The 27,953-nt window shown below is 33.4% G+C and overlaps 4 protein-coding genes and 1 non-coding gene across 6 annotated transcripts; 2 read left to right on the top strand and 3 right to left on the bottom strand.

The window, feature by feature from the left end:
* The first annotated feature begins 3,894 nt into the window (after positions 1–3,894).
* LOC105975400 (rhazimal reductase 1-like) lies at positions 3,895–11,199 on the top strand. Its single transcript, XM_013000600.2, has 4 exons — positions 3,895–4,283; positions 4,922–5,156; positions 9,778–9,936; positions 10,856–11,199. The coding sequence occupies exons 1-4, from the start codon at positions 3,961–3,963 to the stop codon at positions 11,078–11,080; spliced, it is 942 nt and encodes a 313-aa protein (XP_012856054.2). The 5' UTR covers positions 3,895–3,960; the 3' UTR covers positions 11,081–11,199.
* Positions 10,522–10,593, bottom strand: TRNAH-GUG (transfer RNA histidin (anticodon GUG)). Its single transcript has one exon. It is a non-coding gene; the product is annotated as a tRNA-His (tRNA).
* Positions 11,200–13,012: 1,813 nt separating the features above from the next.
* On the top strand, positions 13,013–16,870 carry LOC105976067 (Transport protein particle (TRAPP) component). Its single transcript, XM_088822954.1, has 4 exons — positions 13,013–13,323; positions 15,526–15,643; positions 15,720–15,948; positions 16,488–16,870. The coding sequence occupies exons 1-4, from the start codon at positions 13,172–13,174 to the stop codon at positions 16,514–16,516; spliced, it is 528 nt and encodes a 175-aa protein (XP_088679080.1). The 5' UTR covers positions 13,013–13,171; the 3' UTR covers positions 16,517–16,870.
* Positions 16,871–17,575: 705 nt separating this feature from the next.
* Positions 17,576–19,251, bottom strand: LOC105976092 (nudix hydrolase 17, mitochondrial). 2 transcript variants are annotated; one of them, XM_013001382.2, is made up of 5 exons: positions 18,876–19,251; positions 18,651–18,771; positions 18,459–18,542; positions 18,210–18,338; positions 17,576–18,088 (listed from the first exon to the last, which is right to left on the bottom strand). In XM_013001382.2, exons 1-5 carry the CDS (start codon positions 18,965–18,967, stop codon positions 17,876–17,878), a joined length of 639 nt encoding a protein of 212 aa, XP_012856836.1. In that variant the 5' UTR covers positions 18,968–19,251; the 3' UTR covers positions 17,576–17,875. The 2 variants fall into 2 exon arrangements, with proteins under 2 accessions (XP_012856836.1, XP_088679077.1); XM_088822951.1 differs by having other exon boundaries at positions 18,210–18,542; positions 18,876–19,104.
* Positions 19,252–24,962: 5,711 nt separating this feature from the next.
* Positions 24,963–26,525, bottom strand: LOC105975403 (putative late blight resistance protein homolog R1B-23). The gene is made up of 2 exons (XM_088822788.1): positions 25,735–26,525; positions 24,963–25,132 (listed from the first exon to the last, which is right to left on the bottom strand). The coding sequence occupies exons 1-2, from the start codon at positions 26,523–26,525 to the stop codon at positions 25,120–25,122; spliced, it is 804 nt and encodes a 267-aa protein (XP_088678914.1). The 3' UTR covers positions 24,963–25,119.
* Between the last annotated feature and the right edge of the window lie 1,428 nt (positions 26,526–27,953).

A 27,953-nucleotide genomic window follows, 5' to 3' on the forward strand; every position in this document is an offset into this window, starting at 1 on the left:
GATGAAGCAGTAGAAGAAGAGCAGTAACATGTGGAGTCGCGTGGTATGCAACCAGGAGGAATTTGTGAGGAAGGTTTTTGCCCAATCATCCATGGCCAGAGATGTACGTACGCAAATTCGTCAAGGACTTTTGAACATGTCTCGCTAATTCTCTAATCAAAATCACTTCCATCTCCCCGATGAACACAATCGTACCTCCAACAGTTCTCCAATCCAAGACCTAACGAACAAGACTAAGAGAAACGATTGGACTGAATATGTTGATGACGATCAGGAGGAACATCGAGGAAAGTTCCAAATTGAGGACCAAGATCGCCTCACAAGGTATTTAATTAAATTGATGAGAGAAGATAACCCCTTAATTTTTTTGAAGCTTGGATTTTTTGAAGATAACCCCACATGATATCTTCAGATTAAAAGACTAAAAAATCCTCAAATTAAGCATGTGCATCGCACGTGCGCCGGAAAAATGAGAAGCTTCGCCAGAATATTCCCCTTAGGTGGTTACGTGCGTTAAAAAAACGAGTTTGGGTGTGCCCGTGCAACTTTTTCTAGTTAAGGTAGCAAAGCGCAAAAACGGGCAAAGTACAGTTGGCAAAATGCTATTAACCCTACAACTAATTACCAAGTCTTTATTTTTTTTTTTTTTTAAAGTTAATATAGAATTTATGTTCTATATATATATATATATATATATATATATATATATATATATATATATATCAAGATTGTATATATAGCTCATCATCAATGCCAATTTTACGGGAATTTTTATTTATTTTGCAGAAACAAGCTTCTGATATTGCGAAGAAAATGATCAGAGAGGCAGTTATCGAAAAACTCGACCCGAAAACCATCCTTTCCGGTACCTCCACCGCGTTCCGCATAGTCGATTTCGGGTGTTCAGTGGGGCCCAACACTTTCTTCACCGTGCAAAACCTGATAGAAGCAGTCGAAACAAAGTTCTCCAACATCATTTTCCAGGGCCTGGAAACCCCCACCACCACCAGGTCGTTGAGAAGATGTTCGACAAGACTTTGGCTAAGAGTGAAGAAATTTCAAAGACATTGAACACCATTTACCCCCTTTTGACTCACTTTTTCGTTGTCTTGAAACGTAATTGAAAAGAACGAGCAATAATTGCGTGAATAATCATTGAGGAACATTTTTAATAAATTTGTCTCGTCGAAATATTTGTTATAGTTATAAGTAACCGGGAAAAAAAAAATCTAATTAAGATTATTGAAATATACGAAATAGCTTATCTTGACTATTCCTGCCAAACGAGGCCTAAAATTGTTTCCGTAAAGTCTCGTAATTAAATAATTGGACTTTGTTTAATATTATAATGTACAAGTAGGGTTGGGACTGGATTGGTTTTTATCCACCAACCGATCCATTACCGACCATATTTTTAAGCGGATAATCAATTTTTAACCGACCCATAGGATCGGGTCGAAAATTTCAACCAACCCGTCTATAATGGGTCGGTTGATGGTTTCTAATATTATCAAAAGTTGGTTGAACGATAATTATCGGTTATCCAACTATACTAATAAAATTTTATTAAAATAGAAAACAAATGCCGTGTTTTCTTAAGTGGTTACTGAAATTATCAAAATAATTAGTATTTTAAATTTTAAAACAATCAACAAAGGAAAAAAAAATTATCCTAAATCTTCAACCAGTTTCTTTATGCCTAAGCTTCAACAAAAAGCCCACAAAACTCCACTAAATCTCTTGTGCATGTTTGAAATTACTTTGAATTTCCTAATTTTATTTTTTCGTTAAATTGTTATTAATTATTTTGAACTGATAAATGATGATCGCACCGTGGCATTACGCAAAATGTGGATATTTTTACTCCAAAAATTGATTTTTTTTAAGTGAACTAGGTGGCGGATGTAAACCATCAACCGATCCATTTCGGAACCAAATATTCGGTTGCCAACCATCAACCGACCCACAAAGGTTGGATCGGCAATGGTTTTCAAATTTGAGCAAAAATGGTTGACGGATGGGTCGGTTTTTTGGTTGGTAATCGACCGACCCAACCCAGTCCCAGCCCTATGTACAAGTGTAATGTGAGAGCGTCGTATTAATTTAGTAAGGATGCACATAACACAATATATATAACTCCATTGTGTTAGGAAAAAAACTTACACCGCTACTTCATTTACACAAAACTCGATTTTTTTTTTTTTTATATATATTTAATTTCAATCGTACGTTTTGTGTGTGAATTACGTGTGCCTAATATTTTGGGCGGAGTAAAATTTTGTGCAAAGAAGAATATAACATAAATTATAAAATTTTACCCAATAAAATGAATAAAAGGTAAAACGTGTAATTACTAATAAACAGTTAAACCTCTATAAATTAATACAGTTAGGACTATGCAAATTTTATTACTCCGCCACGGCGGCGACGGATCGGAGGAAACACAGTGCAGGCGCTGCTGCATTTTATGGTGAGGTTCAATTACTTCGGCAACCTCGATTTCCAAGGCGAAAGATCCATCATGTTGTAGCTTGGATTGATATTGATGCAGCAGCAAACGCAAAACCCATCTCAGCAGCTGGGTTTCACGATATTAATATTTGAGTCAAATTGGTGAAAGGACGAAAATGCACTTCAAGTTGACGGAGATCGATATGAAAAACCTGTGAAAAATACGCTGGAAAGTTCCATTTGGGGGCAAAGTGCAACTATAACCAAATTTGGAAGGGGAGGGTCTCATTTCTTAATTTATAGGGCGGAAAGTGCGAGAACTAAAAATTTCTAGGGGGCGAAATGCATTTTGTCCTAAAAACTTATATATGTTTATATATAATATTTATAAATATATCCCTATACTTTTAATATTTACGCATTTACTTCAAGTTCTCGTATTCCCATTTTCAGGATATGCCGTTTCCCCATGTCGTTGTTTCCGTGTCCGTGCTACATAGATTATTACATATACATTATAGATATGACTTCCTTACATGTTATTACTATAATTACTAAATCATCTCAAGAAAATCCAAATAAAAAAAAAAAATGAGACCTCGTTTACCTGCCTTTATTATAATTAGGGTTAAATACAATTTGCACCCATGTACTATAGCCATAGTCGCATTTACCCTTGTACTATCAAATGCGACAAAAAGACCCCTCCTTTTAACAGTGAGCAGTTAAAGTCTTAACTCCGTTAAGTAGGATGGTACGATTACAATTTTACCCTTACCTATTAAAGCATGTGATCGACTATCTGCAACTTCACCATTTTCTTCCATCTCGCACATAACTCTCTTCTTCACTCCAATTTCCCCTCCACAATTAGAAACAAAATATTATGGAATTTGATTAAACAAATTAAATATAATTACTTTTGGGGAAAAGATGAAAATTACAATATAAAGATGAAACAAATGATGTCTAAAATGACATTTTATAAATTCTTCGATTCAGAAGTAAAAATTAATTTTTGTATGATTTTATACAATTTTATCAAATATTTATGCATTTTACACTTTAAGTTTTATATAATTAAGCTTTTGTCTTAATCAGTTAATTGTTTTACCATTTTTATTTTAATTTGAAGGGTAAAATCGTCTGAAGAAAATCAAGGACTTTGGTCAACGTGCCACATCATGTTTGATAGACGGAAAGACTAACAATTGTTATCTGAAGGTTTGTTTTGTCGCATTTGATAGTTTAGGGGGTAAATGCGATAGTTGTTATAGTACAGGGGTGCATTTATAATTATTAAAACATCTCGAAAAAATCACAAAAGATTACAAGAATTTCTTCACTCGCCTTGTTGTAAGAACGACCGCCAATATATATATATATATATATATATATATATATATATATATATATATATATATATATATATATATGTACACACACACAAGCTAAGGTGCAAAACCCCCCAGATATCTCAATTTAGTCAACTTCGAATTTGAGAAATTAATGGATACAGTACAAGTTCCAGAAGTGGAATTGAACTCCGGCCACAAGATGCCGGCCATAGGCTTCGGGACTGGGGCATCCGCCGCCTCCGCGGTACCGGCGGAGCAGCTGGTACAACTCATCGTCGGCGCCATCGCCGCCGGGTACCGCCACTTCGACACGGCGGCGATCTACGGCACGGAAGAAATCGTCGGCCGCGCCGCCGCGGAGGCGTTGGGCGGCGGCCTGATCAAGAGCCGCGCCGAACTGTTCGTCACCTCCAAGCTATGGTGCACCGATGCGCATCGCGACCTAGTCCTGCCCGCCCTCCTGGAAACACTCCGGTACTTTAATTACACACATAATTTCTGATTTGTTTTTGCCATTTTTTTTTTGTTAAATTATAACCACCCTTGAGTTAAGGTTAAATTACGAAAAACCGCTCATGTTTGGATAATTACCTCAACTATGTATCTTCTTACACGTCCACGCATATTAAACATAATCTTCTAGATTCCCTAGAATGTTCTCTAGTTTGTACTCGTTTTGTGCAAAATGCTGCTTCTGAAGAACTACAATCAGAACTACAATCTACAATCTGATATATACAAGCCAAAAAACACATCTTATGATCATCTTGCTTCAAAAGCAATGTGGAGCTGTAATGGGATAAAAAAAGGGATAAAAAAACAGGTAAAACTTGAGAATATTCCATATAATCTAAAAGATTCTACTAAATTTGACACCACAAGAATTAACGTGTAGAACGATTTATAGTTGATGGATGGTTGTAATTACCAAACAGAAGGGGTTTTTTCGTAATTTGACCTTACTTATGGGTGGCCGTAATTTACCTTTATATATATATATATATATATATATATATATATATATATATATATATATATGTTTCAAACATCTCCTTTCCCCAAAAAAAAAAAATTAAACAAAAAGAAAATGTTTTATCTTGAATTAATTACAGGAAATTGGGGTTGGAGTATGTGGATCTGTATCTGATACATTGGCCGATAAGGATGTCGAAAAATAGTAGTATTCATAATGCGGAGATGATGAATTTTGATGTGAGAGAAACTTGGGCAGCCATGGAAGAGTGTTGTAGACTGGGTTTGGCTAAGTCTATTGGTATCAGCAATTTCAGCTCTGCAAAAATCTCTAAATTACTCGAAAATGCCACCATCCCACCTGCAGTTAACCAGGTAATTTCGACCACAAAGTTTTTTTGTTTTTTTTGGAACAATATATTGCATTTCTTATTTCAAATTTTGGTTTTTTACGAATGAAATTGAAGTATATATGAGATTTTTTATTTTCAATCCGATTTAAGTTTTTAAAATAATCCCGAAATTGCACTTATAATATCAATGTTATTATGTATTTTATATTATAAGTGAATAAAATAATAGTATTTTTGTTTCCGCGGATTGCGATTCAAATTTTTTTTTTGAACAAGTTTTTTCATTCAAATCCAGATCATTTCCGGAATAAAAATGGATTTGTTTTTTAAAATATAATTTCGATCCGATCTCTATCCCTACTGATAATCGATGAATTTCAATAATTTGGGTGTTTGGCTATTTTAATAAGGGCATATTACAAATAAGCCCATCAGTGGGAACTTATTCATAAAGAGATCCAGACAATATTCTCCTTTACCAATAAGTCCACACATGGTCCAGATTTATGTAAAGGACTAAAATAACCCCTCTTACTTTTATATGCTCCAATTTCATCCTTAACTTAATTTAACTTCAATTTGACCCCAAATTTCACAAATTATTCAATTTTGACCCAAAACTTTTTTTTTTTCACAAATTTTTTTTTTTTCAAAAACTTTTTTTTTCTGCCGGATTCCGGCGTTGACCGGCGGTCAACGCCGGTCTCCGGCGTTGACTTTTTTTTTTTTTTTTTTTTTCTTCCGGATTTTTTTTTTTCGGATTCCGGCGTTGACCGGCGGTCAACGCCGGTCTCCGGCGTTGACTTTTGATTTTTTTTTTTTTTTTTTTTTTTTTTTTTCTTCCGGATTTTTTTTCCGGATTCCGGCGTTGACCGGCGGTAAACACCGGTCTCCGGCGTTGACTTTTTTTTATTTTTTTTATTTTATTTTTTTTTTAATTTTTTTTCTGTAACTTTTTTTTCCGTTTAAACAACAATATTGCTTTGAATGACAGTAATATTAACTATATTACTGTTAAACACAGTAAAAATAACTAAACTATAGTTTAACAAAGTGATATTGCTATATTAATCTCTAGCACATTAATATTAACACAACAAAATTCATTATTATTGTATAATAAAGTAATATTACTATGTTGTCCGTTCAACAAATTTAAACAAAATAAAAAAAACCAAAAGAATTAATATTACTGTGAGTGACAGTAATATTACTATAGCAACAGTAATATTACAATAGTAGACAGTAATATTATTACGTTACTCCGTGAATAACTCAAACAAACAAAATATCCAAACAAAAGAATAATATTGATGTGGTTGACAGGAATATTACTATAACAAACAGTAATATTATTGTGTTTACAGTAATATTACAATAATAGACAGTAATATTAATACAAACACCACAAAAAAATAATAATATTGATGTTGTTGACAGTAATATTATTGTGTTTACAGTTATTTTACTGTCAACGACAGTAATATAATTACGTTGACTTGTCAACAAATCAAAAAAAAATAAAAAAAATAATAATAAATAAAAAAATATAATATTGCATTAATTTACTGTCAACGGCAGCACAATTACATAAATGTAATGTCAACGGTAGTACAATTACGTTAATTAACTATCATTGACAGTATAATTACGTTAATTTACTGTCAGTGACAGCACAATTACGGTCAACGTTTAGCGGCGGACGTGGAAAAACAAAACAAACCAAACAAAAAAAAAAACTTTAAAAAACACTAAAAAAAGAGACCGCCGGAAACCGGCGAAAAAATCCGGCGGAAAAAAAAATCCGGAAGAAAAAAAAAAAAAAAAAAAAAAGTCAACGCCGGAGACCGGCGTTGACCGCCGGTCAACGCTGGAAACCGGCGAAAAAATCCGGAAGAAAGAAAAAAAAAAAAAAAAAAAAAAAAAAAAATTAAAAAAGTCAACGCCGGAGACCGGCGTTGACCGCCGGTCAACGCCGGAATCCGGCGGCAAAAAAAAAGTTTTTGAAAAAAAAAATATTTTTTGAAAAAAAAAAAATTTTGGGTCAAAATTTAATAATTTGTGAAATTTGGGGTCAAATTGAGATTAAATTAAGTTAAGGATGAAATTGGAGCATATTAAATTATACTCCAAAAAAAAGTCAAAATTGAATTTTTGTGGTCAAAATTGAACTTTTATGGACAAAATTGATTAATTTGGATTACTATTAAGAATTGGGTATAAATGGTTGAGGGTAATATTGGGATATACATGAATGTTTCCTTTAGTTATAATAAATATTAAAGGGATGGGCTTATTGGTAAAAGAGATATGTCCCCTAAACCTAGAATAATAAACATGTTTGGTTGGGGACTTTTGCATAAAAATCCCTTTTAATAATTTGTCATAGTTGTTAAAATCTGTTATTGTTTACTAGTATTATCGATTCATTTGAAAAGGGAAGTATTTGACTATTTTAGAAATAATTGGCCATAGTTGTTGGTAGTTGGATAAGTTGATTGGTGTTTAGTACGGGTGGAAATACGGATCCGGATAGAGTTTGCACTTATGAAAAAAATTCGATTTTTTTTGGAAATGAAAAATTAATTCCAATATGAATACAAAAAAAATTACAAACATCGAAACTCATAATTTTGGAAATTGAAATGAAAAGATTTGTTCTACAATCGGAAGTTTTTGAATCACAATCGACGTAATTTGGGAAGTTCCAATTTTTCGGGTACCTATATATAATTTTGATGTTATAAGTGTAACTTTTGAAATTATTTTCTCAAATTAAAATGGTATTGTTTGAAATTATTCCAATTCCGATTCAAAAAAATATATTAGAGATATCGAAAACCGGAATTCGAAATAAAAAATAGGGTTAAATACAAAAACACCCCTGTACTATGGACTTTGTATCATATACCTCACTGTGCTACACATAAATACAAAAACCCCCCTATTGTTACATTTTTTTCCAAAATATGACGAAAATACCCCTCATAAGCCTATAAATATAAGGCTTTGTTTGAGCCATTTTCCACTGTATTTTTTAACATTTTCGGTCAATTTTAATTGGGAAATTTTGGTATTTTTATTTTTTTCTCCTAAAAATCTGATTGCTTAGATTTTCTTTTTAATTTTATGAATAAAACCTTTTATTTTTGTCATTTTGAAGTTCTTCATTTTTTTTCTTAAATGTCTTCCAATAGTTCAAATTCTCAACAATCATAGGATTGTAAAGGTGTTTGTAATCATAAGAAACTCAAAATGACAAAAATAAAAGGTTTATTCAGAAAATAAAAAAAATCTAAAAGTAATTAGATGTTTTGGAGAAAAAAATATAAATACCAAAATTTTCCAGGTAAAATCGAGTGAAAATTGAAATATATAGTGAAAAATGGCTCAAACAAACCCTTATATATATATATGCTTTAGTAGGGGTATTTTCGTCATATTTTGAAAAAAAAAATGTACAATAGGGGGTCTTTGTATTTATGTGTACTACAGGGGTATATGATACAAAGTCCATAGTACAGGGGGTTTTTGTATTTAACCCTAAAAAATATTATTCCTTAATCGAAAAACTTCAGGTCGGGATCAATGGAAATTGGAAATTTAGTTCCAATTTCCACCCATAATATTGTTTAATATTGTTTAGTATTCACCATAACATGTTGCACCGGGATCTTTGATCTCGAGTCAGATCCAATATAGAATTCAGATCACAATTATGTCAACATGTATTATAGGTGGTGTCTGCAAAAGCTTTTCAAAAATAGAAGTTGGTGATTATGATTTAACTTAATAAGAAGGCCCCATTTGGTTGGCAAGATAAGATTAGCCAAGATAAGATTAAATAATCTAATGAGACCCAATTATTTTATTGGAGCTTGAAAGGTCCAACAAAAAAAACTCATTAAGAGGCAAGATAAGCCAAGATAAGGCAAGATAAGCCATGATTATTTAATTTTGGCGGGTCGACCCGGCAAGTTATTGAGGATACCAAACATCAAATTAAGTGTTTATTTTTAAGAGTTGAGTATGTTTGTAAATTTCATGAAAAATCAATTTCCAGCAACTTATAGTTTTTTAGATAAGTTGGTCTGGGGGTGCTTTTTATGTTTTACCTTAAAACAACTTATTTTAAGAGAAGTAGAAGCAAAAGTTGGTACTGCAAACACTTCAAAAATGATTTTGAGCCGAAAAAAAGCTCAAAAGGTAATAAGTGGAAGTTGGTTATTATGAGTATAGTTAATAATAAGTGTTTATTTTTAACGTGTTTGGAGATTTCATGAAAAATCAATTTCCAGCAACTTGTTTTAGAGAAGTTGGTCCGGGGGTGCTTTTTATGTTTTACCTTAAAGCAGCTTATTTTAATAGAAGTAGAAGCAAAAGTTGGTACTGCAAACACTTCAAAATTAATTTTGAGCCCCAAAAAGCTCAAAATCACTTTGTCAAAAGCTTTTGCAGACACCACCTTAATTCTAATGAGCTTGAATAATTATATCTTTGAGTTTGTTCTATTTTAATTGAAGTATACAAATAGCTAGGTACTTGTTTTACATCATTTTCTTTGTACAAAAAATTCCGGAAAGTGTTGGTTTGTTGAGTTGTGTGTGTGTGTGTGTGTATATTGTATGTATGTATTATTGCAGGTGGAAATGAATGTTGGATGGCAACAAGGGAAATTGGTGCAATTTTGCAGAGAGAAAAAGATACATATAAGTGCATGGTCTCCACTAGGAGCAAATGCAGTGATGGAGAATCCAATCCTTCAAGAAATTGCAGTTAACAAAAACAAGACATTGGCACAGGTGCATTCACAAACTTCGCTTGTAAACTTTCTATAAGGGTGCATTTGGATGGAGGGATTTGGGGGAGGGATTTCAAATCCATAATAACAAATCCCTCGGACTTGTTTGGATTGAGGGATTTGGAGATGGATTTCAAATCCCCACCCCTCCTTTTTAGTTGATTTTGGAGCAATAGTGATGGATTTCAAATGACTCCAAAATTGGAGTCATTTCAAATCCATTCCCCAAATCAAATCCCTCCCCAAATCCCTCCATCCAAATGGACCCTAAACCTATTCAAATATAATATTGTACTGTTCTTTTTTTTCTCGCACCGTCGTTAATTCGCTCGATGCTAATCAGATAGCAGCGGTCAAATCTCAAATCATGTTTGGGAAAATTTATTGTAGAAGAAGAATTTGAAATATAAAGTGATATTTGTTTGTTTTTTAGTAGAGACAAGTGTTGCCAATGTATTTTAGTTTATTCTATTTTTATGAAAGCCTACAAATAATTTATTTTTGATTAACAAAAAACAATGCATTTTCATTTAATGTATATACATTTTTTTCCAAATTATTGTGTTTCAAAAACATGTATATTTTTTGTGGCTGCTGGGATTCGAGCCCAGGTCTCCACGGCCACAACGTGGAATTCTTACCACTAAACTACAGCCACTTTGTTGATAAGTAAAGATTATCCATCTACAAATCATAACAATCCAAAATAGGTAATATATATATATATATATATATATATATATATATATATATATATATATATATATATATATATATATATATATATATATATATATATATATATATATATATATATAGATATAAATTTTTTAATTTATTTATAAAGATGACCTGAAGCCAACCGTATAGGTTGTGAGTAAACCCCCATTCATGTATAATTATATTTTGAAATAATATAGGTTGCTTTGAGATGGATTTACGAGCAAGGAGCGACTCCAACCGTGAGGAGCTTCAATAAGGAGAGAATAATGCAAAACATTCAAATCTTCGATTGGGAACTAAGTGACGAAGAAGTTCACAAGATACGGCAAATCCCGCAGCACAGAGCCGGCAGTGGGAAAGAGTTTGTTTCTGCAGATGGACAATACAAGTCGATAGAGGAACTTTGGGATGGAGAAATATGATTTTGTAATTATACACTTCTTCAATTTGCATCCCTATTTTAATTATTTAGCATAATGTAATAAAATTCGCGAGATTCTCGGAACATTTTGCGTAAATATGTTTTGCGATATTGGGTCTTGAAGACATATAGTGATTAGTTTCGAATCCGAATTAATTTTGTTCGCTCTTATAGTTCGTAATTCGGGTATTATTCGGAAGCTTTTGGTTGAGGTGGTCATCCAACATGGTATCAGAGTCGGGCTAAATGAAAGGTCTTAAGTTCGAATCCCACCGCCACCCATTTCAAATATTTCAAGTGTAAGCCTTCAAATGTAATTCGTCTGCACTTGAGGGGGCGCATTGGAGATATTAATATTAAATGATACAATTCACTAAAAAAAATAAGCTTTTGGTTGAGGTGGTCATTCAACATATTATTCTCTACAACTTCATTATAATTTGAATGCTATTTTGTTGTTTCATAGAAACGACACTCTTTTTAGTATAATTATAGCTAGACCCCCTCTGGAAGTGTATAATTGCATAGTGTTCCTTTGAGAGAATCTAAAAGGGTGAAGTTTACCCAATGCACTTCGAGTGGTTGTGACTTGTGAGTTATCTTGTCAATAATAAAAATATCAATTGCTTAACTTACGCGATCGAAAATAATATAGTTAACTCTTTTTACGGGTGTTTACTACTTTTGTTATTGCTATGAATACCCTAAAGAATACAACAATATTTTTCTTGTATGAAAATTGAAAAGTTCAAACAAAACTATACAATAACTGATTCAAGATCATTAGTTCAAATCTTGTTTGAGTATGATTTGTTAATATAACGAATCAATTTTGAACGCATATTTTTTCGTTCGATAAGCTATGAATTGCTCGAGCTTGATTAGAAAAAAAATGATAAAATATGCTCAAAAAATCAAGCTACATAAATTTTGTTTATTTGCGTTCGACTTGATTGAAACTCGTTCTAGCATAAATTAATTAATTATCAAACCAAACAATGGATTCTTCTGAGTTCATGAACAAAATGGAGAATTAGAATTATACTAGCTAGAACTCAAAAAGTTAGAGCTCGAGCTTTTTGTCGAGCATCTCATTTGAAATACTATTAGGATTCAGAGTAAATTACAGTCATCCCCTGAGGTAAGGCCAAATTATAAAAAAAAAAACCGTCATAGTTAGATAATTACAACCACCTCGTTCATCTATGAACTTTTTACACGTTCACCCTTGGGTTGTCAAAATTTAGTAGAATCTCCTAAATTATGGATTATTCTCCAGTTTGTACTCGTTTTACCTCATTCGAGCTCGACATTTTGAAACAAGATGATCTTAAGATGTGTCTACTTGCTTGTAAATCTCAGATTGTGGTGCATCAGAAACTGCATGTTTTGCACTAAATGATTACAAACTAGATAACATTCCACGAAATCTAGAAGATTATTTTGAGGGGGTAATTTTAATTATCCAAACGTGAAGATTTTTTTTCTTCGTATTTTGCCCCTGCCTTCGGGGTGATCGTAATTTACCCAATCCTATTATAAAAGGTAGGGTAAATTACGAAAAACCCCTAAACTTAGGTTAAATAACAAAAAACACCCTCACCTATCTAGACTAACCAAAATCCCCCTCTGATTAACTGTTGATCGAGTTTTTTAACAGAAGATGTGTAAAGTCTATTATACCTTCTGTTAAATAGGTGATAAATAAAAGAAAATATTTGAAATTATGTAAAGTATATTCTCTGGAATAAAAAAGAATCCGTGAAAAGTCGGTAAGGGGTTGGTGAAAGACAGAAACAAACCTCAGTTTTTTTTTTGCAATTACGAATTGGTGGGGGTGGTTTTTGTAATTTAATCTAAGCTTTTAGAGGGTTTTCGTAATTTACCCTAAAAGGTAAGAACTAATTTGACAGCTTGGTTATTTAAAAACACCATTTTTTTTTTTTTTTTTTATAGATTTGACACTCGATTCACATTTCTTATTTGTTGGGGTGTGTGAATTCCCAATTCAATTCAATTCAATTCAATTCAATTTTCTCTTAAAATCAGACCCAAATCTCATAGCTGAAGAGAGAGAGAGAGAGAGAGAGCAATGGTGAGAGAAGTATCAGAAAGCTGTGTGGAGAGTTTGATGGCGGAGATCGTGTCGTCGTATTGCCGGGGAATCTACGCCAACAAGCCCGAACTCGCCGCCCCACGGATCGAATCCATCGGCTTTCAGGTTGGCCACCGATTGACCGAAAGGTAACAAACTTTCTGCTTTACTCCCCTAAAAAATATTTACCCAATTGTTTATAATTCGTATCGGAGATTTCGAATTGCAAAAATGGGGAATTTTTAAGCAAATTTCGATTGATCACAACCAATTTGATGCGAGAAGAAGAGAACACACGAATTTCTTAAGGATTTGAGGTGTTGAAAATCAATACATTAACACGATAATTTATGTTTTAAGAAATCTAAATTTAAAGGTAAGATTTCCTACTGAGATAGGATTTAATTTGGGTTTTCGCGATTAATTTCAGACTTATGCTTAAATGAATTTCCAGAGTTCTAGTGATTGTATCTTAACAGTTGTGGAAGGTGAAGAAAGTTGTAGAATGACTATTAAATGCAAAAAAAAAAAAAAAAATACAGAAAAGATAACGGAGAAGAAGAAAGAGGGATTGGTAGTTCGGATTGTCTAAGATTTTTGCCGACTATCATTATTCATTTGATGCTGTTTTTAGTTTTGCCTTTGGATTACGTTCGTCAAGAAATATGCTATAGCTAGATAAAAGATATCCGGTTTGCTGGCCGTTTATCAATGATTGCATATGCGTAAAAGGACTAGACATACATTGTATCGTAAACAATTCGTAACTATGTTTAAAAAGTTGGTGTAGCTGCATTAAATTACTTCGTGAATCGTTTAAATCTTCTCAATCATAATAATCCGGCATATTGCATTTGTTATTGCAATGCAGTGTGCATTTGGCTTCTCGTGGATCTGAGCAAACTGATCATATATATATAATATATATCTGAATTCTAGTGTTTTTAGGTTATAATTGTGATAGAGGATAATAATGTAATTCTAACAAAATGATTTTTTCTCAATTTTTTCTATATAATGTATTCTTGATTTCAGATCAAAATGAGTTGATTTGCTACCGATTGATGGTTTAAGAGTACGCTTAAGCTAGTTGACATTGAATTTCTTAGGTGGTGTTTGCAAATGCTTTTAGAAATAGATTATGAGCTTTTTTTCTGCACGTAATCTGTTTTTAGGTGTTCGCAAAACAAACTTTTGCTTTTGCTTCTCTTAAAATAAGCTGCTTCAAGCTATAATTTTAAAAGCACCTACGTACCTGCTTTTTCTATTTTAGTTGATTTTTCAGCTAATTTGCAAACGCCCCCAACTTTTAGTAATAAGCACTTAATTCCAACTTAACTCGCAATCACTGACTTCTGATTTTAAATAAGCTTTTGCAAACACCACCTTAGCCTGGCCAGAATGTGCAATGTAAACTTTAGCAAGTAAGCTTTTAGTGGCTACATTGAGGCATCAAATTGACACTTAACAAGATAAAGCTTCTCTAATTAAGTACCGAGCGCAGCAAATTCACTATTTCCTACCTTCCGAAAGTAATAACAGATAATTACAAATAGTAATGACTATAAATAAAATAATGTTGAAAATACAAATTGAGTACCAAGCAGAGCAAATTCATAGAGCCACTAAACGCACCTCTGTATTTCAGGTAGCTACTTTATATCAAACTATTTATGCAATATTAAGTCCTATATTAAACGTTTGCAAATACGATCAGAATAAATTTGAGCTCTATGCAGATAGCTTCTAGCTTAATTAAATGAACTTTTGAAGTTATTATATGGGTTGAGGATGAACCGGGTGTACGGGGATCATAACCAAACAACAAGTTCCGTTGAAGATGACCATTAGTGTATTTATCCTACCACACACACACACACACATATTGAAAGCGGTTTTTAATTTTGGATAGAATTAGTAGGCCTCGTTTGGTTGGGGAGATTAGCCATGATTAACTAAATAATTGGACTTTGTTTGATGTTTGGTATCCCCAATAACTTGCCGGGTCGACCCGCAAATATTATGTTATCATGGTTTATCTTGTCTTCTAGGCATGTTTTTTGTTCGACCTTCCGAGGTCCAGTAAAACAATTGGGTTTCATTAGATTATTTAGTCTTATCTTGGCTAATCTTATCTTGGCAACCAAACGAGGCCGTAGTCTATAATTGAGTCTTATATCAGCCCATTGTGAGTCAGGTTGAGATCATCATTTACATTCGGCTGAGTGAGTATCTTATTTAATTTCGTCATTTCCCACCGTGGCTCTTCGTCCTAGTTGGTTGTGTCAAATTTACGAAGAATTAAAAAAATTTCTCATGAGAAATCAATTTCGACATTACTTTTCTGTCAGGTACACAATGGATCGGCCAAGGTTCACCGATCACCTGGAGGCAATCAAATTTATCTGCAAAGACTTCTGGTCCGAACTCTTCAAGAAGCAGATCGACAACTTAAAGACAAATCATCGAGTATGTATTTAAAAAAAATTACAAATTAATATAATGAGAATTTGTTTTATGACTTAGTGTTATGTTTTTCTTATAGGGTACTTTTGTGTTGCAAGATAATCGATTTCGTTGGCTAGCACATATGTCAGTCGACCCGTCAGTGGAAACTTCCGGTTCTATTCAAGATCCTTCAGCTATGGCAGAAAACAAAGCAGCACAAGCTATCGGCCTGCATCTTTATTTTCCTTGTGGAATTATAAGGGGAGCACTTTCGAACTTGGGAATACCGTGTGCCGTTTCTGCGGATATATCCAACCTCCCAGCATGTGAGTCTATTTCTTTTACTTATAAATTACTGATGCACACAAAACAGTAGAATAAATTAAGGGCAAATTACGATCACCCCTATGAGATATGCTCAAATTACAAAAAGAACCCCTTATGTTTGGGAAATTACAACCACCCCCCTCAACTATGTATTGTCTTACACGTCCACCCTTACGGTGTCAAATTTACCTAATGAAGGAAGGGTTTTTTTGTAAGAGAATACATAGTTGAGGGGGTGGTTGTAATTATCCAAACATGAGGGGTTTTTTCGTAAATTTGAGCTTACCTCAGGGGGCTGGCCGCAATTTGCCCAATATATTATTTATGCAGCAATAACCAATAAGGTAATATCCATTTCGTAAACAAATTGGAAATTTTTTATTGGCTTCTTAAGTCTTTGAAATTGAAACCTATTGAATACAGTAGTTGGATTTTTAGATGTTTGGAGCCTGGTTATTCAATAAATTGAAAGTAAATGTATGATATTTTTTTCGAAATGGCTATAAAAAAATTATTTTCCCGTTTCATGTACTGGCAGGTTCGTTCGTGATCCGTATAAAAGCCTGAACCGTTGTAATGGAAATTTGAGTTCCGGCTACATCCTTACGTGTGGAATCTTTTTGTTCGTCTTCAATTCGGGATCAAAATTCGTAGTGGACGAATGAGACCAAACTTATGTAGTATTCGGTTTGTATCTTCTTATGGGGTAGATTTCAAAGATTTGGTTCATTTTCTTATTTTTATGGGAGCTGCTATATTGTTGTAAAGTATTATTTGAAGTGGAGAAATAGGTTGTCTTCTCTTTGGTTCTCCCTTATGCAAAAACAAGTATTCTATGGTAAACGACAACGAGGAATCCAGATTTCGGACGTGCTTTTTTCGCTGTATCTTGTAATATCAATGAAATTCTTCCTTCACAAATATCTTTTTTTATTTTTTATTATTTTTTTAATATAATTTGTTAAATTGAAACTGTCTCTGCTGCAGTTCTTTTTGGACTTAAAAACTTCATTGAACATATGTGTCCTTGTTACTTTTATCTAATTCCCATTTATCAAGAAATTGAAAATATTTCTACAAAAATAAGCCAAGAAATTGTTTTGCAAACACATTAACTTATAAATTGACTGCTTAAAAAGTTTATTTTTCAAGAGTTTGACAAACATCCTCAACTTTGAAATATAATTTTATGGGAAAAATACAGTTTTCATCCCTCAAGTTTGCACCGAACATTTGGTCCCTCGTGTTTTTTCAATAATTTAACACTTTTGGTCATTTCCATCAATTTATCGTTAGTCCGTCAGTTAAGGCATTTAACAGAAAATTGACGAAAAAAACTACAAGTGTTGAATTTTTGAAACATGAGGGATCGAATGTGTTTTTTGTGAACATAGGTGACCAAATGTAAAATCGAAGCAAACCTGAAGGGTGAAAACTGTATTTTTCTCTTAATTTTATTTACAATCACCAACTTTTTAATTTTTTCTGCAAACCTTTAATTGTATGTTTGATCAGCAAAACAATTTTTGAATTCAAATTTGCAGGGCAACTCAAAGGCACAAATTCAAAAAGTAAAAAATTCCCAAAGTCCCAGAAATTGTTCAATATTGGTGTTCAGTACACAACTTTTTCTTGAATTCTTCACCTCAACTTTATTAATTTACCTTAAAAACATTTAACCCGAAAACTAATAGTCGAAAAGAATCAACGAATAAAAGAATTAATCAAGCTAAAAACTATTCATACATTTCCCCACTAAATCTCTCTCTCCCTCTCTCTCTCTTCTCTCTATACTAGTTCCTCATCATCTCCAAGCAATTTCTTCGCATAAGTTTGCTAGAAGAAAGTCAGCACCAAAGTGAAAAGAACAAACGAACGAACAAGTAATCGAACAAACACTTAGGGAAAAAAATATTTATTTCAGCATCAACTAAACAAATAGCAGTCAACATCTTCATCTGCACTTTGACCTCCAATGCTGAGTCTTAATTCGTCGGTTCTGCAAAGCTCTAATCTACACGAAGCCAAGGGCTCTTCCTCCACAACTCTCTGCCGAGGGTTAAATTGACAAACGAACGCGTCCAAAGCTTCTTTCATCCACGAATGCGCGCACACTTCTCGAGCTTCTTCCACACTCATCTAAATTAAAAACATAAATATCGGAAAATTTAATAAGGGCCAATTTATTTTTTAAAGAAAATTAAATATATCAAAATCCCACATCCGGAATTTCAAGAAAATTTCAAGAAAACGAACATACCCAAACTCGTTGGCGGACATCTTTCTCGGGCCAAACGTCTAATTCCTCGGTGACCAACAACGAAAACATGGACCCCTCGTGGTATTTTTCTTGGCTCTTGCTCTTGAAAACCCATTCGCCTAATTTATCCTGCAAGAATATTACAACAACAAAAAAATCAGACAACAATAAAGACTGAGGATGTATAGATACAAAAAAAAAACATACATTACATTTATTCAATATTAATATTTTCAAGAATATGCTTACCCCGATATCTCCAATAACACCGGCTTCTTCTAATGTCTCTCGTGAGGCGGCCAATTCAATATCCTCGTCGAGTTCCCAACCACCCTGATGAATTTCATTGCAAGATTAATAATTGTTATTACATAATTACATTTAATTTCTTTTGTCTTTTTTTGTTTTGTTTTTGAAATGAGATGTGGATAAAAATGCTACCTTTGGGAACATCATTCTTGGACTCTTTTGTGAGCTGATCAAAAGAACCTCCAAATCTTCAATTAGGGTTCCATGAATTGTGGGTGAATTGTTGTTTTTCCTGATTCTGTAAGGAATACATCTGCACAATTTCAAAAGAAATTAGCCACAAATTCTCAGCCAATTCAAATAATTTAAATTTCAAGAAATGAAAAAAAAAATTAAAAAAAAATAAAATAAACATACCCAACAACAAGACGAAACCCTTGATTGTAACGCTGCAAATGCCTGCCAGCACGAGAAGGCGAAGACGCCAGCTTCTTGATTTGCATAGTCATACCAAAAAAATTAATTTTTCTTACTTTTTAATTAATTAATTAAAGAAAAAAAAATGAAATCTTTTCCCCAATATTTGAGAAGAAATAAGAAGAAATCCCTCCAAGAAAACAAGAGACCCTCTATTTATAGACAGTTATTTCTTGTTTTTTTATTTATAAAAGACACCAGAAAAATCTCTGTGGTTCTTTCTTGAGAAAAAGATTTGATTTTTATTTTGATTTTTTTATTTTGATTTTGTTATGGGGATATCAAGATTGAAGCTTTTGTGGATAAACTGTAATGGGTTTGTTGTGTTTGTTCCACTTGTTTTTATAGAGGAAACAAAATGACCAACAAAAAGTGGTGGGGGTGGGGGTGGGGGTTGGGGGTGGGGGTGGGGTGGTGGGGTGGGGGCGTGTTACAAAACATAATGATTTGATTGAAATTTTCTTGATATTAATTTATAAATCCGTGTGATGAAATAGTAATTATGATTTTGAGTCTTATTCGCGTGGAGTGTGTGTGCGCGTCTGCTTTTGTTTAAAACTAACCATGGTGTGGTGTAAGGAAGGTGTCATTGTGTCAAAGGGGTGCAATTACATGTGACTATCTAGTAGTTGATAAGATTTGGCCCACTATTATTGATTGTTTCTTTTTTTATTTCAATATTTTTTTTGTGGGGGGAGAAATAAATTGCAATTTTGGCCTTTTACTATGTGGTAATTAGACTTTTGGTCTTGAGTTTTTCAGAGTCTTGTTAAAAGGGTGGAGAGTTTGAATGATCGGTTTATTCTATGCTGCATCCGTGAACTTAATTTTATCGGATATGGTTTGGTTATAAATAAGTGTAACGTTGATTATTCAATTTGTACACATATACGTCTAGTTGGTGGAGCAAGAAAATACAATGATATTTGATCTGAATTAGTTAAATGTAGTGGCATCTTACGTGTTATTCGCGAGCTATTACACGGTGGCAGAGTTCGCCTAATACACTTCGAGTGACTGTAGATTCTCTACGCTTGAAAATGTGTAGATCTACACTACAACAGTATCATTCGTGTTTCATCTAATATAAAATCTGGGAGATTCGAAATTATAACATTGTTATTGTGAAAATAATTGTGCCGAAAAAACAATTCCCAGAGGCAGGTGATATTAAACATTTGGATGAGACAATTATAAGGAATTGTAATGTCAATGATTCTCTTTTTGTTTTTTATTGGTGTAAGTACTTATAAACTTAATTGTTGGTTTGAAGCTCAAATAATTTAAGATTTGATTGTATATCATGAAAGAATCTATTTGTAACATGCAAGCATTATTATTTCATTACATTACAATCATCTAATTAAGTCAACTTTGTATTGATTACCAACCATTCATGGTTAATTAAATGATTCGATTTTAAATTAATTACCAACATTTTCCAAGTTTAAATTATGAAGCACGTCTTATGCTTTTCATGTAGTTTGCTAAATATTGTACTATTCATCCAGTGCACGTATATGCTTGATTGCAGTTCAATAATTTTTATTAGTATTAATAAAAAGAAAAGGTTAGTTAGACAAATGTTATACAATTGATCATAACATTAAGAGATCGATGACATCAAAAGTTATTGGGACCGAAAATATATTTAACCAATAGTTGAGGGACTAAAGTTAAAATATATGCTTTTTGTATGGGTTTATTCGAAAAAAACGCGAATTGTGACTGGGTTAAATTTCAAAGTCAGAGAACACAGTGACTCGGTTCAGCAAATGGCTCGCACACGTTTTCATGGTCACAATCACAACAAAAATTTGACGAGTGGATCAGGTTCTCTTTATTGCTACTCGCATATAATTTTCAAATATACCTTTTTTCATATTTTAATGCTATATAAATTATTAAATACTCTTTTAAATTACATAAAAAATTTATCGTCTAATTTAACTTATTTTTTAAAGAAAAAAAAAATATATCACGAGGTTAATTACTTGAAATTCATCTTTATTTTATAAAACCCGGGTTGAGCGCATAATTTGCAAAATAAAAGTATCACATCAAGAAAATATTTTACAATTTTAATGAAAATAGTATAAACATTTTACAATCGTGTTATTTTATGAATAAAGAGAAACGAAAGGAGAAAAAAAAAATCGGAACCCATCGGTCGCTAAATTAATAGGGTTATGATGGTCTCAACTCTCAACTGCATTAATTTATAGAGATTTATCCGTATTACTAAAATATTTAAGTAAATAATATCCTTACAAAAATTAAATAAATAAAAATTAGGGGTCTTAAGATATAAGTCCCTAGTGACAAAACTTATTAGAACTAAATGACAAGCTTAACTAAACATTTGCTACACATCCTTTATAAAATTCATTCCGAAAATACCCCTCCACTCACAAATTCAAATTATGCATTAAGTAAAATTCAAAGTGCATTTATCATCTTTTTAGTTTGCATCTAATATTTTCATTTTTCATCAAATATTTTCATTTTTTTTTTACAGAAAAGACGTTTTTTTTTCTTTCAACATTTTAGCACTTCTTACACTATTTGTAAAACAAATAAAATTCTTCTTTTCTATATAATACTGAAAATTACAAACAAATATGTTTTTTATTTTTTTTAATTTAATTTACGTATTTTTTTAATTTTATTTGCTGTGAATACTATAGTAGACTATGATATCTACGATATACTATGATATACTGGTGTACTATAATATACTGGCATACTACGGTGTACTATGGTTTACTGCGGCGTATTATTCCAAACCCTAGCAGCAAAACAAACTCTCGGCCGTCGCCAAACCCTAGCAGCCGTCGCCAACTCCTATCAACAAAACCCTAACCGTCAACCAAAATCCTAGCGTCGGAAAAAAACCCTAGATTAATACAACCACCACCCACCGTCGATCTAATCTCAACCACTGTCTCCAATGGCCATCCCCACCATAACATCACCTCTATAAACACGACCACTGCCGTCATTGCCACCTCCGTTGCTCCCTTCTACATCCGCCGCCTGCTCTGCCACATCACCGCCGAGGTCTCCAAAAACCTCGAAATTTCCAGATCTCCGCATCTCCCCCTTCAGCCTTCTCTAACACTCCGTGGCAGATCTGGATTGGGTCCTCCAATTTCGATGGCACCGAAATCCTCAGTCTGCAAAAATATGAGAAAAGTAGAGAAAGGGGTGAAAGTTGGAACGATTCAAAAGAAGAGAGAAAACGATGGGAGTGGGGTGGCTGGGAAAAAAAAGAGGGAAAAGAAATTAATGAGAGTAAAACCTAATTTATTATTATTTATATTAAGGGTATTTTCAGGTTAAACAAAATTAAAAGGATGTGGGTCAAATTTTATTTTGAACAAAGGATTTAGTTAATATATTTTATTTGAGGTTGTCATCCAATTCAAATTAGGTTTATGTTGAGGGACTCTTAGCATATTACTCCTAAAAATTATTGGGAGTAAAGTAAATAATACCTCTAAAATGCTACCACCTCTCATTATGAAGTTAATGGATTAATTAATATGATATGAAATGGTCAACGAAGTCTTGTAATCATTGTCCAAAACATTAATCTATATAGTCAAAGCATCACCAAATGCTAATCAATTATATTCAAAAGTTGCTCAATAATTAGAAAGTAATTAGCTCATAATTACTATTGTGACAGAAAAGTATGAGATGTATTGTTACCACTTTGAATATTTACAAAGTAGCATATATAGTATGCTTATGTTGAAAACTTATAAGTTGTAGAATAAAGAATGTGATGCAATTAGAATATGAGAAGGTATATTTGAAAATCATTGTGCATGCATTTTCGTAGAACCTCGATAAATTAATATTCGATAAATTATTTATAAATTAATAACCTTACTTGAATAATAATTTTTTTCTAGTCCCGACTTGGTACAAATGTATTAAATTATTAGTTTAATAATTTAATATCTCGCTTACTTAATAGAATTTTGTTAGTATATACTGTGATAATTTATAGAGGTTTAACCGTATTTTCCTTCTAAAGACATAGTAGGATTAATCCTCGAATATTTTTCTGACCAATCACCTCACAATATTCACGGGTAGGATATTTCTGAGAAATAATGGATTCCCTTGTAGGTTTTCCTCGTTTGTTTCTTGGTTTATTTGTTGGGTTAATTTTATTTATTTATTTATTTTTCAATGTGGACTTATATATTTAATTGACAATCATATGATTGACTAGCTAATTAGTTTAATAAAGCCAATCAAGTTATTTTTTATTGGAGCTCTGGAAAATATTATATGTACCTAATTAATGTTAACAATAATTAGGGTTGCATGATGAGAATAATACATATTTTAAGTTTTCATATGCATAAATAAATAACTTTATTTTCATTTTTTTATAAATAGGAAAATTAAGAAAGTAGATGTAGACAAATTGCTGGAGATAGACATGCGGATAATTTGGACAAGTTGTGTAGCAAATGGAAAGCATGAGATTCCCAAGTTGGAAAATAGAATATTTTTAATTTATAGATATTTCTATATATTTTTATTGATTTATTTTTCTCGGTCGGTCGTATTGACGTAAGATATGGCACACGGGGACCCTTGGCGACCTTCGAGCTACCATACACTATAAAAAGAAGCAAGATTATTCGATATATCCACAATATAAAAAAGAAAACAACAAAAAACGAGAATGTTAGTTCCTTTGTATGTAAAGCTCAAAAAAATTGTAATCGCGAGTTTAATATATAGCCACGTTATTTCCAACCGGTTTTGCCTTCTGCATTATTGATATCGAAGATGAACATTATTTCCCCGCAAATTCAATAATTTTTTTTTTTTTTTTTGGGTCGTGGTTACAAAAATAGATTGTATTTGCATAAAATTATTTACACTTGACCAAATGATTTAAAAGATAATTCTCAAATGACATTATTTAAGATATTTATCATTCTACTATAATGTTCATAATAACTCCGAATAGAAACGAAGTCGTACGTAATGTGATTTATAATCTACGATATGTATTATGAAACTATCCAAATAAACACACAATTTACTTCTTTTTTTCCACAAATGATGACCTAGCGGTTGGATCAAGTGAGCATGTGTCAGTAATCAATTGAACCAGATTCAAATACTTCTGCCAACGGTCGCTAGGTTAGCCATTATGAATTCTTGATTTAGAATCGAACCACTTTCTTGAAAGTTGAAATTACGTAAAGTGATAGTATCTAATGAAGGTCATCGGATCGAATGGTGATCACATATATGTATGTATAGTTGGAATACAATTCTTTGTCCACTCTTCCTTGGGCCACAATTAGGCTTCAATCAAGTCAATTTATCCGATGTGCCCTTGCCCATAAGGTATTGACGTTCGAATTGGTGTTTGCAAAAGCTTTTTTAGAATTCCATATAACATAGTCATAGTGATAATGCAATAAACTCCGTAGTCCCATACGGGGGCATTCGTAACCAACACGGGGTATAACTAGAGGTGGAGATCGAACCATTAATTAAGATCAAAATTAGCACTTTTGATAAGTTTTCTAATTCTTTCGGAATTGAAAAATAATTTCAATCATGTTTCAAAACAAAATCAAACTGATTTTTTTTTTTTAATTCAAAATCAAAATGAAAATTTGCATTTTATTGCTATCAAACGGTACATAAATCAGCTGACAATAATTGCTATGAAAACTTGCCATTTTATCGCAAGACAAGGGTGGAAATCGATGGATCGGATCAAAACTAGCATTTTGGAAACAATTATAAATTATTATTTTGTGAAAGTAAAATAATAATTCTAATTCCTGTTTGAAAATTGAAACTTTTTGGATTGGAATTGGTGGAATTTGAAAATTCAGTTCCGATTTTCACTCTTCCTTCACATCGGAGATAGATCTCTCATGACCTCTCTCATACACCAATTTATGCATGTATTTTATTTCAAATGATGATTATTTAGATCTCGGAAATACGGGTTTATATGATTTTATATTTATATAAGAGAAGAGAAAAAAAGGAACTTTATTCACCGATCGGGTTCGGACCGAATTGTAACAACAATTGAATCGATTAAATTGTCAATCTGAGCTCGATAACTCGACAGGCGATCAGCTCCCGGACCTCCATTCTCCGATTTATGTTCCGCATGTAGGTTCACTCAGTGTGTACTGCTGTAAGGTGGTACCCCATGTTATCAAATTGAAATGACAAAATTATGAGGGTAAATTACAACCACCCCTGAGGTATGATCAAATTACGAAAAACCCTCTCTTGTTTGGATAATTACATCTATCCCTCAACTATGAATCTTCTTACACCTCCACCCTTATGGTGTCAAATTCAACATAATCATCTAGATTCCGTGGAATGTGCTCTAGTTTATACTCGTTTTGTGTAAAAATACAGTTTCTGATGCACCACAATCTGATATATACAAGTCAAAAAACGCATCTTATGATCATCTTGGTTCAAAATGTGGAGCTTGAATGGGATAAAACGGGTACAAAAGTGATAATATTCCATATAATCAAGAAGATTCCACTAAATTTGAAACCGCAAGGGTGGACGTGTAAGAAAATTTATAGTTGAGGGGTTGATGTAATTACCCAAACAAAAGGGGGGGTTTCGTAATTTTACCATACCTCAGGAGGGTGGTTGTAATTTACCCAAATTATTATTCACAAAACTAGGAAGAGAAATACTATATCCTTTCATGATTTATCAAAGCAATAAAAGAAGCTTGATGTGTTAATCAATGGAGACTAGTTCTTACCGAGATTCTTCAATTTGAAAATTGGGACTAGCCAAGCTCTCCAAGTGTTCTTGATTGAATAAGATAACTCGAACTCGAAGGCCTACATTGCCGAGTTCCTCTTGTTCCTCCAATATTCTACTAGTAGAGATGATAGTTGAGTCGCTACAATTTTTCAACTCAATGGATTGAAGCGTTGGTATTTCTCCAATACACGACGGCATCTCGTTCAACTTATCCATGTTACAGAGAACAAGATGCTCAAGGCGTGGAAAGTGGGAGCTGTCTGTCGTCGTCCACCATTCCAGACCACTACACGTGTAGATTTGCAAGAATCTAAGGTTGCAGAATTGCCCTTCAACGGTTTCCCACTCGGGTCCTACAAAGGAATTATATGGCAGTTTGAGGACTTGAAGATTGGGTAACAAACCTATCTTTGTCTTCATGTCTTCCCAGTATAGATTGGTCCCCCTCAGAGCCAACTTCTTGATGGAATTCGGGAGGATCAAGTTCCGCAGCAAATCATTCCGGTGTGGTTTCTTTTGGGAATAAAAGAAGCAGCTAAAGGATTCGAGTTTATGTAGACGGACAAGATTGTTGAGAGAGTAACTTGAACATCCCTCAAATTCCTCAAGATAACATATTTGTAATTTCTTGACGTTGGGGATTCTCTTAACTACCTCTTCTCCACATTTGAAATTTCTTATTTTCAAGAGCGTCTGTAGATTCCCCAAGACAAAGTCGTCATCACCACCAAGAGGAGGATCAGGTAGATCAAGTAGACCGAACACGATGTGCCTTAGTTGAGTCATTGATACGCGTTTTCCTCACGTATAAATTACCGCAAGTATACAGTATCGCATTTTGCAGAACAGTGGTTCCGGATATCGATCCACAGGGACCTTGTAGATTCACATGCTGAGTAGTGTAATTATATTATCGTAATATTATCTAACCGATCATAAATATTTGGAATAGTGATAAACAATAATATAAAAACATGCAAGAACATAAACATGCAAATGTAGAATGTACGTAAATAAAGCAGCGACAACTCAACACGGGGGACTTCGATTTAAAAGGGGCTTCTAGGGCAAAATCCACCTATGTATAATCAACAATGATTTACAAATCCGTTATCTAAAATCACATTCCTATTCGTTAACCCAGACGCTAAAGTACTCTAACCCCCGTCTCCAGTGTAGTTAGAGTCTATCCACAGGTCCGACGTCTCCGTTCAGAACCTGCTATTAAGAGAGCATTTAGGCCAAGTCCTTAAGGGCTACCCGAAGTGCATCACGTCTCCGTTTCCACACCCCGAGCTATGTTTTCCTAACTTCAAACAAGAAATCCTCTCTCAAGTTCATTCCTATTTAATATCAATCCGAGAGCTAATCAAACACTCAGAAGCATTTAATACAGGAAAACATAAACGAAATCAAAACACGACAAATAGATAACAGAAATGAAGATCAAAATCAATATATACAAGGCTTCATCACCCTAGAAGAAAATGTTCTTAGTTCATAACAAACATGGAGTCAAAAGAATGTACACAAGAAATGGAGAACAAAACGTAAAGAAATCGCGTAAGAAAAACCCAAGTCGAAACCCTCGTTGAAGATTCCCGCGAAGAACTTGTCGAAAAACCGAAGAAAATCCAAGAAGGAAGAAGAATGAAAAGGGCCTTTCCTATTTATAGTAAAAATGGAAAAGCAAAATATCTTCTCTCAAAATTCGTGCCCAGATCGCGATCTGGGTTTTCTGGATCGCGATCTGGCGCCTCGGGAACTGCCCACCGCCATGCCAGATCGCGATCTGGGTTTTTGGATCGCGATCTGGGTCTTCCGCAATTCTGCACTGTGAGACTTCCCAGATCGCGATCTGGGTCTTCGATAATTTTGCACTGTGAACACCCCCAGATCGCGATCCAGGATGTCAGATCGCGATCTGGGTCTTGAAGTTTTTCTCTATCTGTGACAACCCCCAGATCGCGATACGCAGTTCCTGTATCGCGATCTGGGTCTTCTTGGCCCCAAAAATGGCTTGAAAATTCGGTTTCGCTTTCAAATGGCTTCGACTCGGCAAAAATAGCTAACAAAACCTAAAATAGCAATAAAACAAGAAATGCAATAATATATACAAATAAAGCCGAAACTCGGACGATCAAAGACCAAAACTCGAGGATTCGATAAGCAAAAATCGTGCAAAACGAACACTTATCAGTCATCTTCCAAATT

This window comes from Erythranthe guttata, chromosome 9 (assembly GCF_056151865.1).
Source record: "Erythranthe guttata isolate IM_541 chromosome 9, IM_541, whole genome shotgun sequence".
NCBI lineage: Eukaryota > Viridiplantae > Streptophyta > Magnoliopsida > Lamiales > Phrymaceae > Erythranthe > Erythranthe guttata.

Coding starts and splice junctions, on each gene's coding strand:
- LOC105975400 (XM_013000600.2), top strand. CDS start 3,961: ATGGATACAGTACAAGTTCCAGAAGTGGAATTGAACTCCGGCCACAAG. Junction 4,284..4,921: donor GCCCTCCTGGAAACACTCCG/GTACTTTAATTA, acceptor AATTAATTACAG/GAAATTGGGGTTGGAGTATG. Junction 9,937..10,855: donor AAAACAAGACATTGGCACAG/GTGCATTCACAA, acceptor GAAATAATATAG/GTTGCTTTGAGATGGATTTA.
- LOC105976067 (XM_088822954.1), top strand. CDS start 13,172: ATGGTGAGAGAAGTATCAGAAAGCTGTGTGGAGAGTTTGATGGCGGAG. Junction 13,324..15,525: donor GGCCACCGATTGACCGAAAG/GTAACAAACTTT, acceptor CTTTTCTGTCAG/GTACACAATGGATCGGCCAA. Junction 15,644..15,719: donor ACTTAAAGACAAATCATCGA/GTATGTATTTAA, acceptor TTTTTCTTATAG/GGTACTTTTGTGTTGCAAGA.
- LOC105976092 (XM_088822951.1), bottom strand. CDS start 18,967: ATGACTATGCAAATCAAGAAGCTGGCGTCTTCGCCTTCTCGTGCTGGC. Junction 18,772..18,875: donor GGGTTTCGTCTTGTTGTTGG/GTATGTTTATTT, acceptor GAAATTGTGCAG/ATGTATTCCTTACAGAATCA. Junction 18,089..18,209: donor ATGTCCGCCAACGAGTTTGG/GTATGTTCGTTT, acceptor TTTTTAATTTAG/ATGAGTGTGGAAGAAGCTCG.
- LOC105975403 (XM_088822788.1), bottom strand. CDS start 26,525: ATGACTCAACTAAGGCACATCGTGTTCGGTCTACTTGATCTACCTGAT.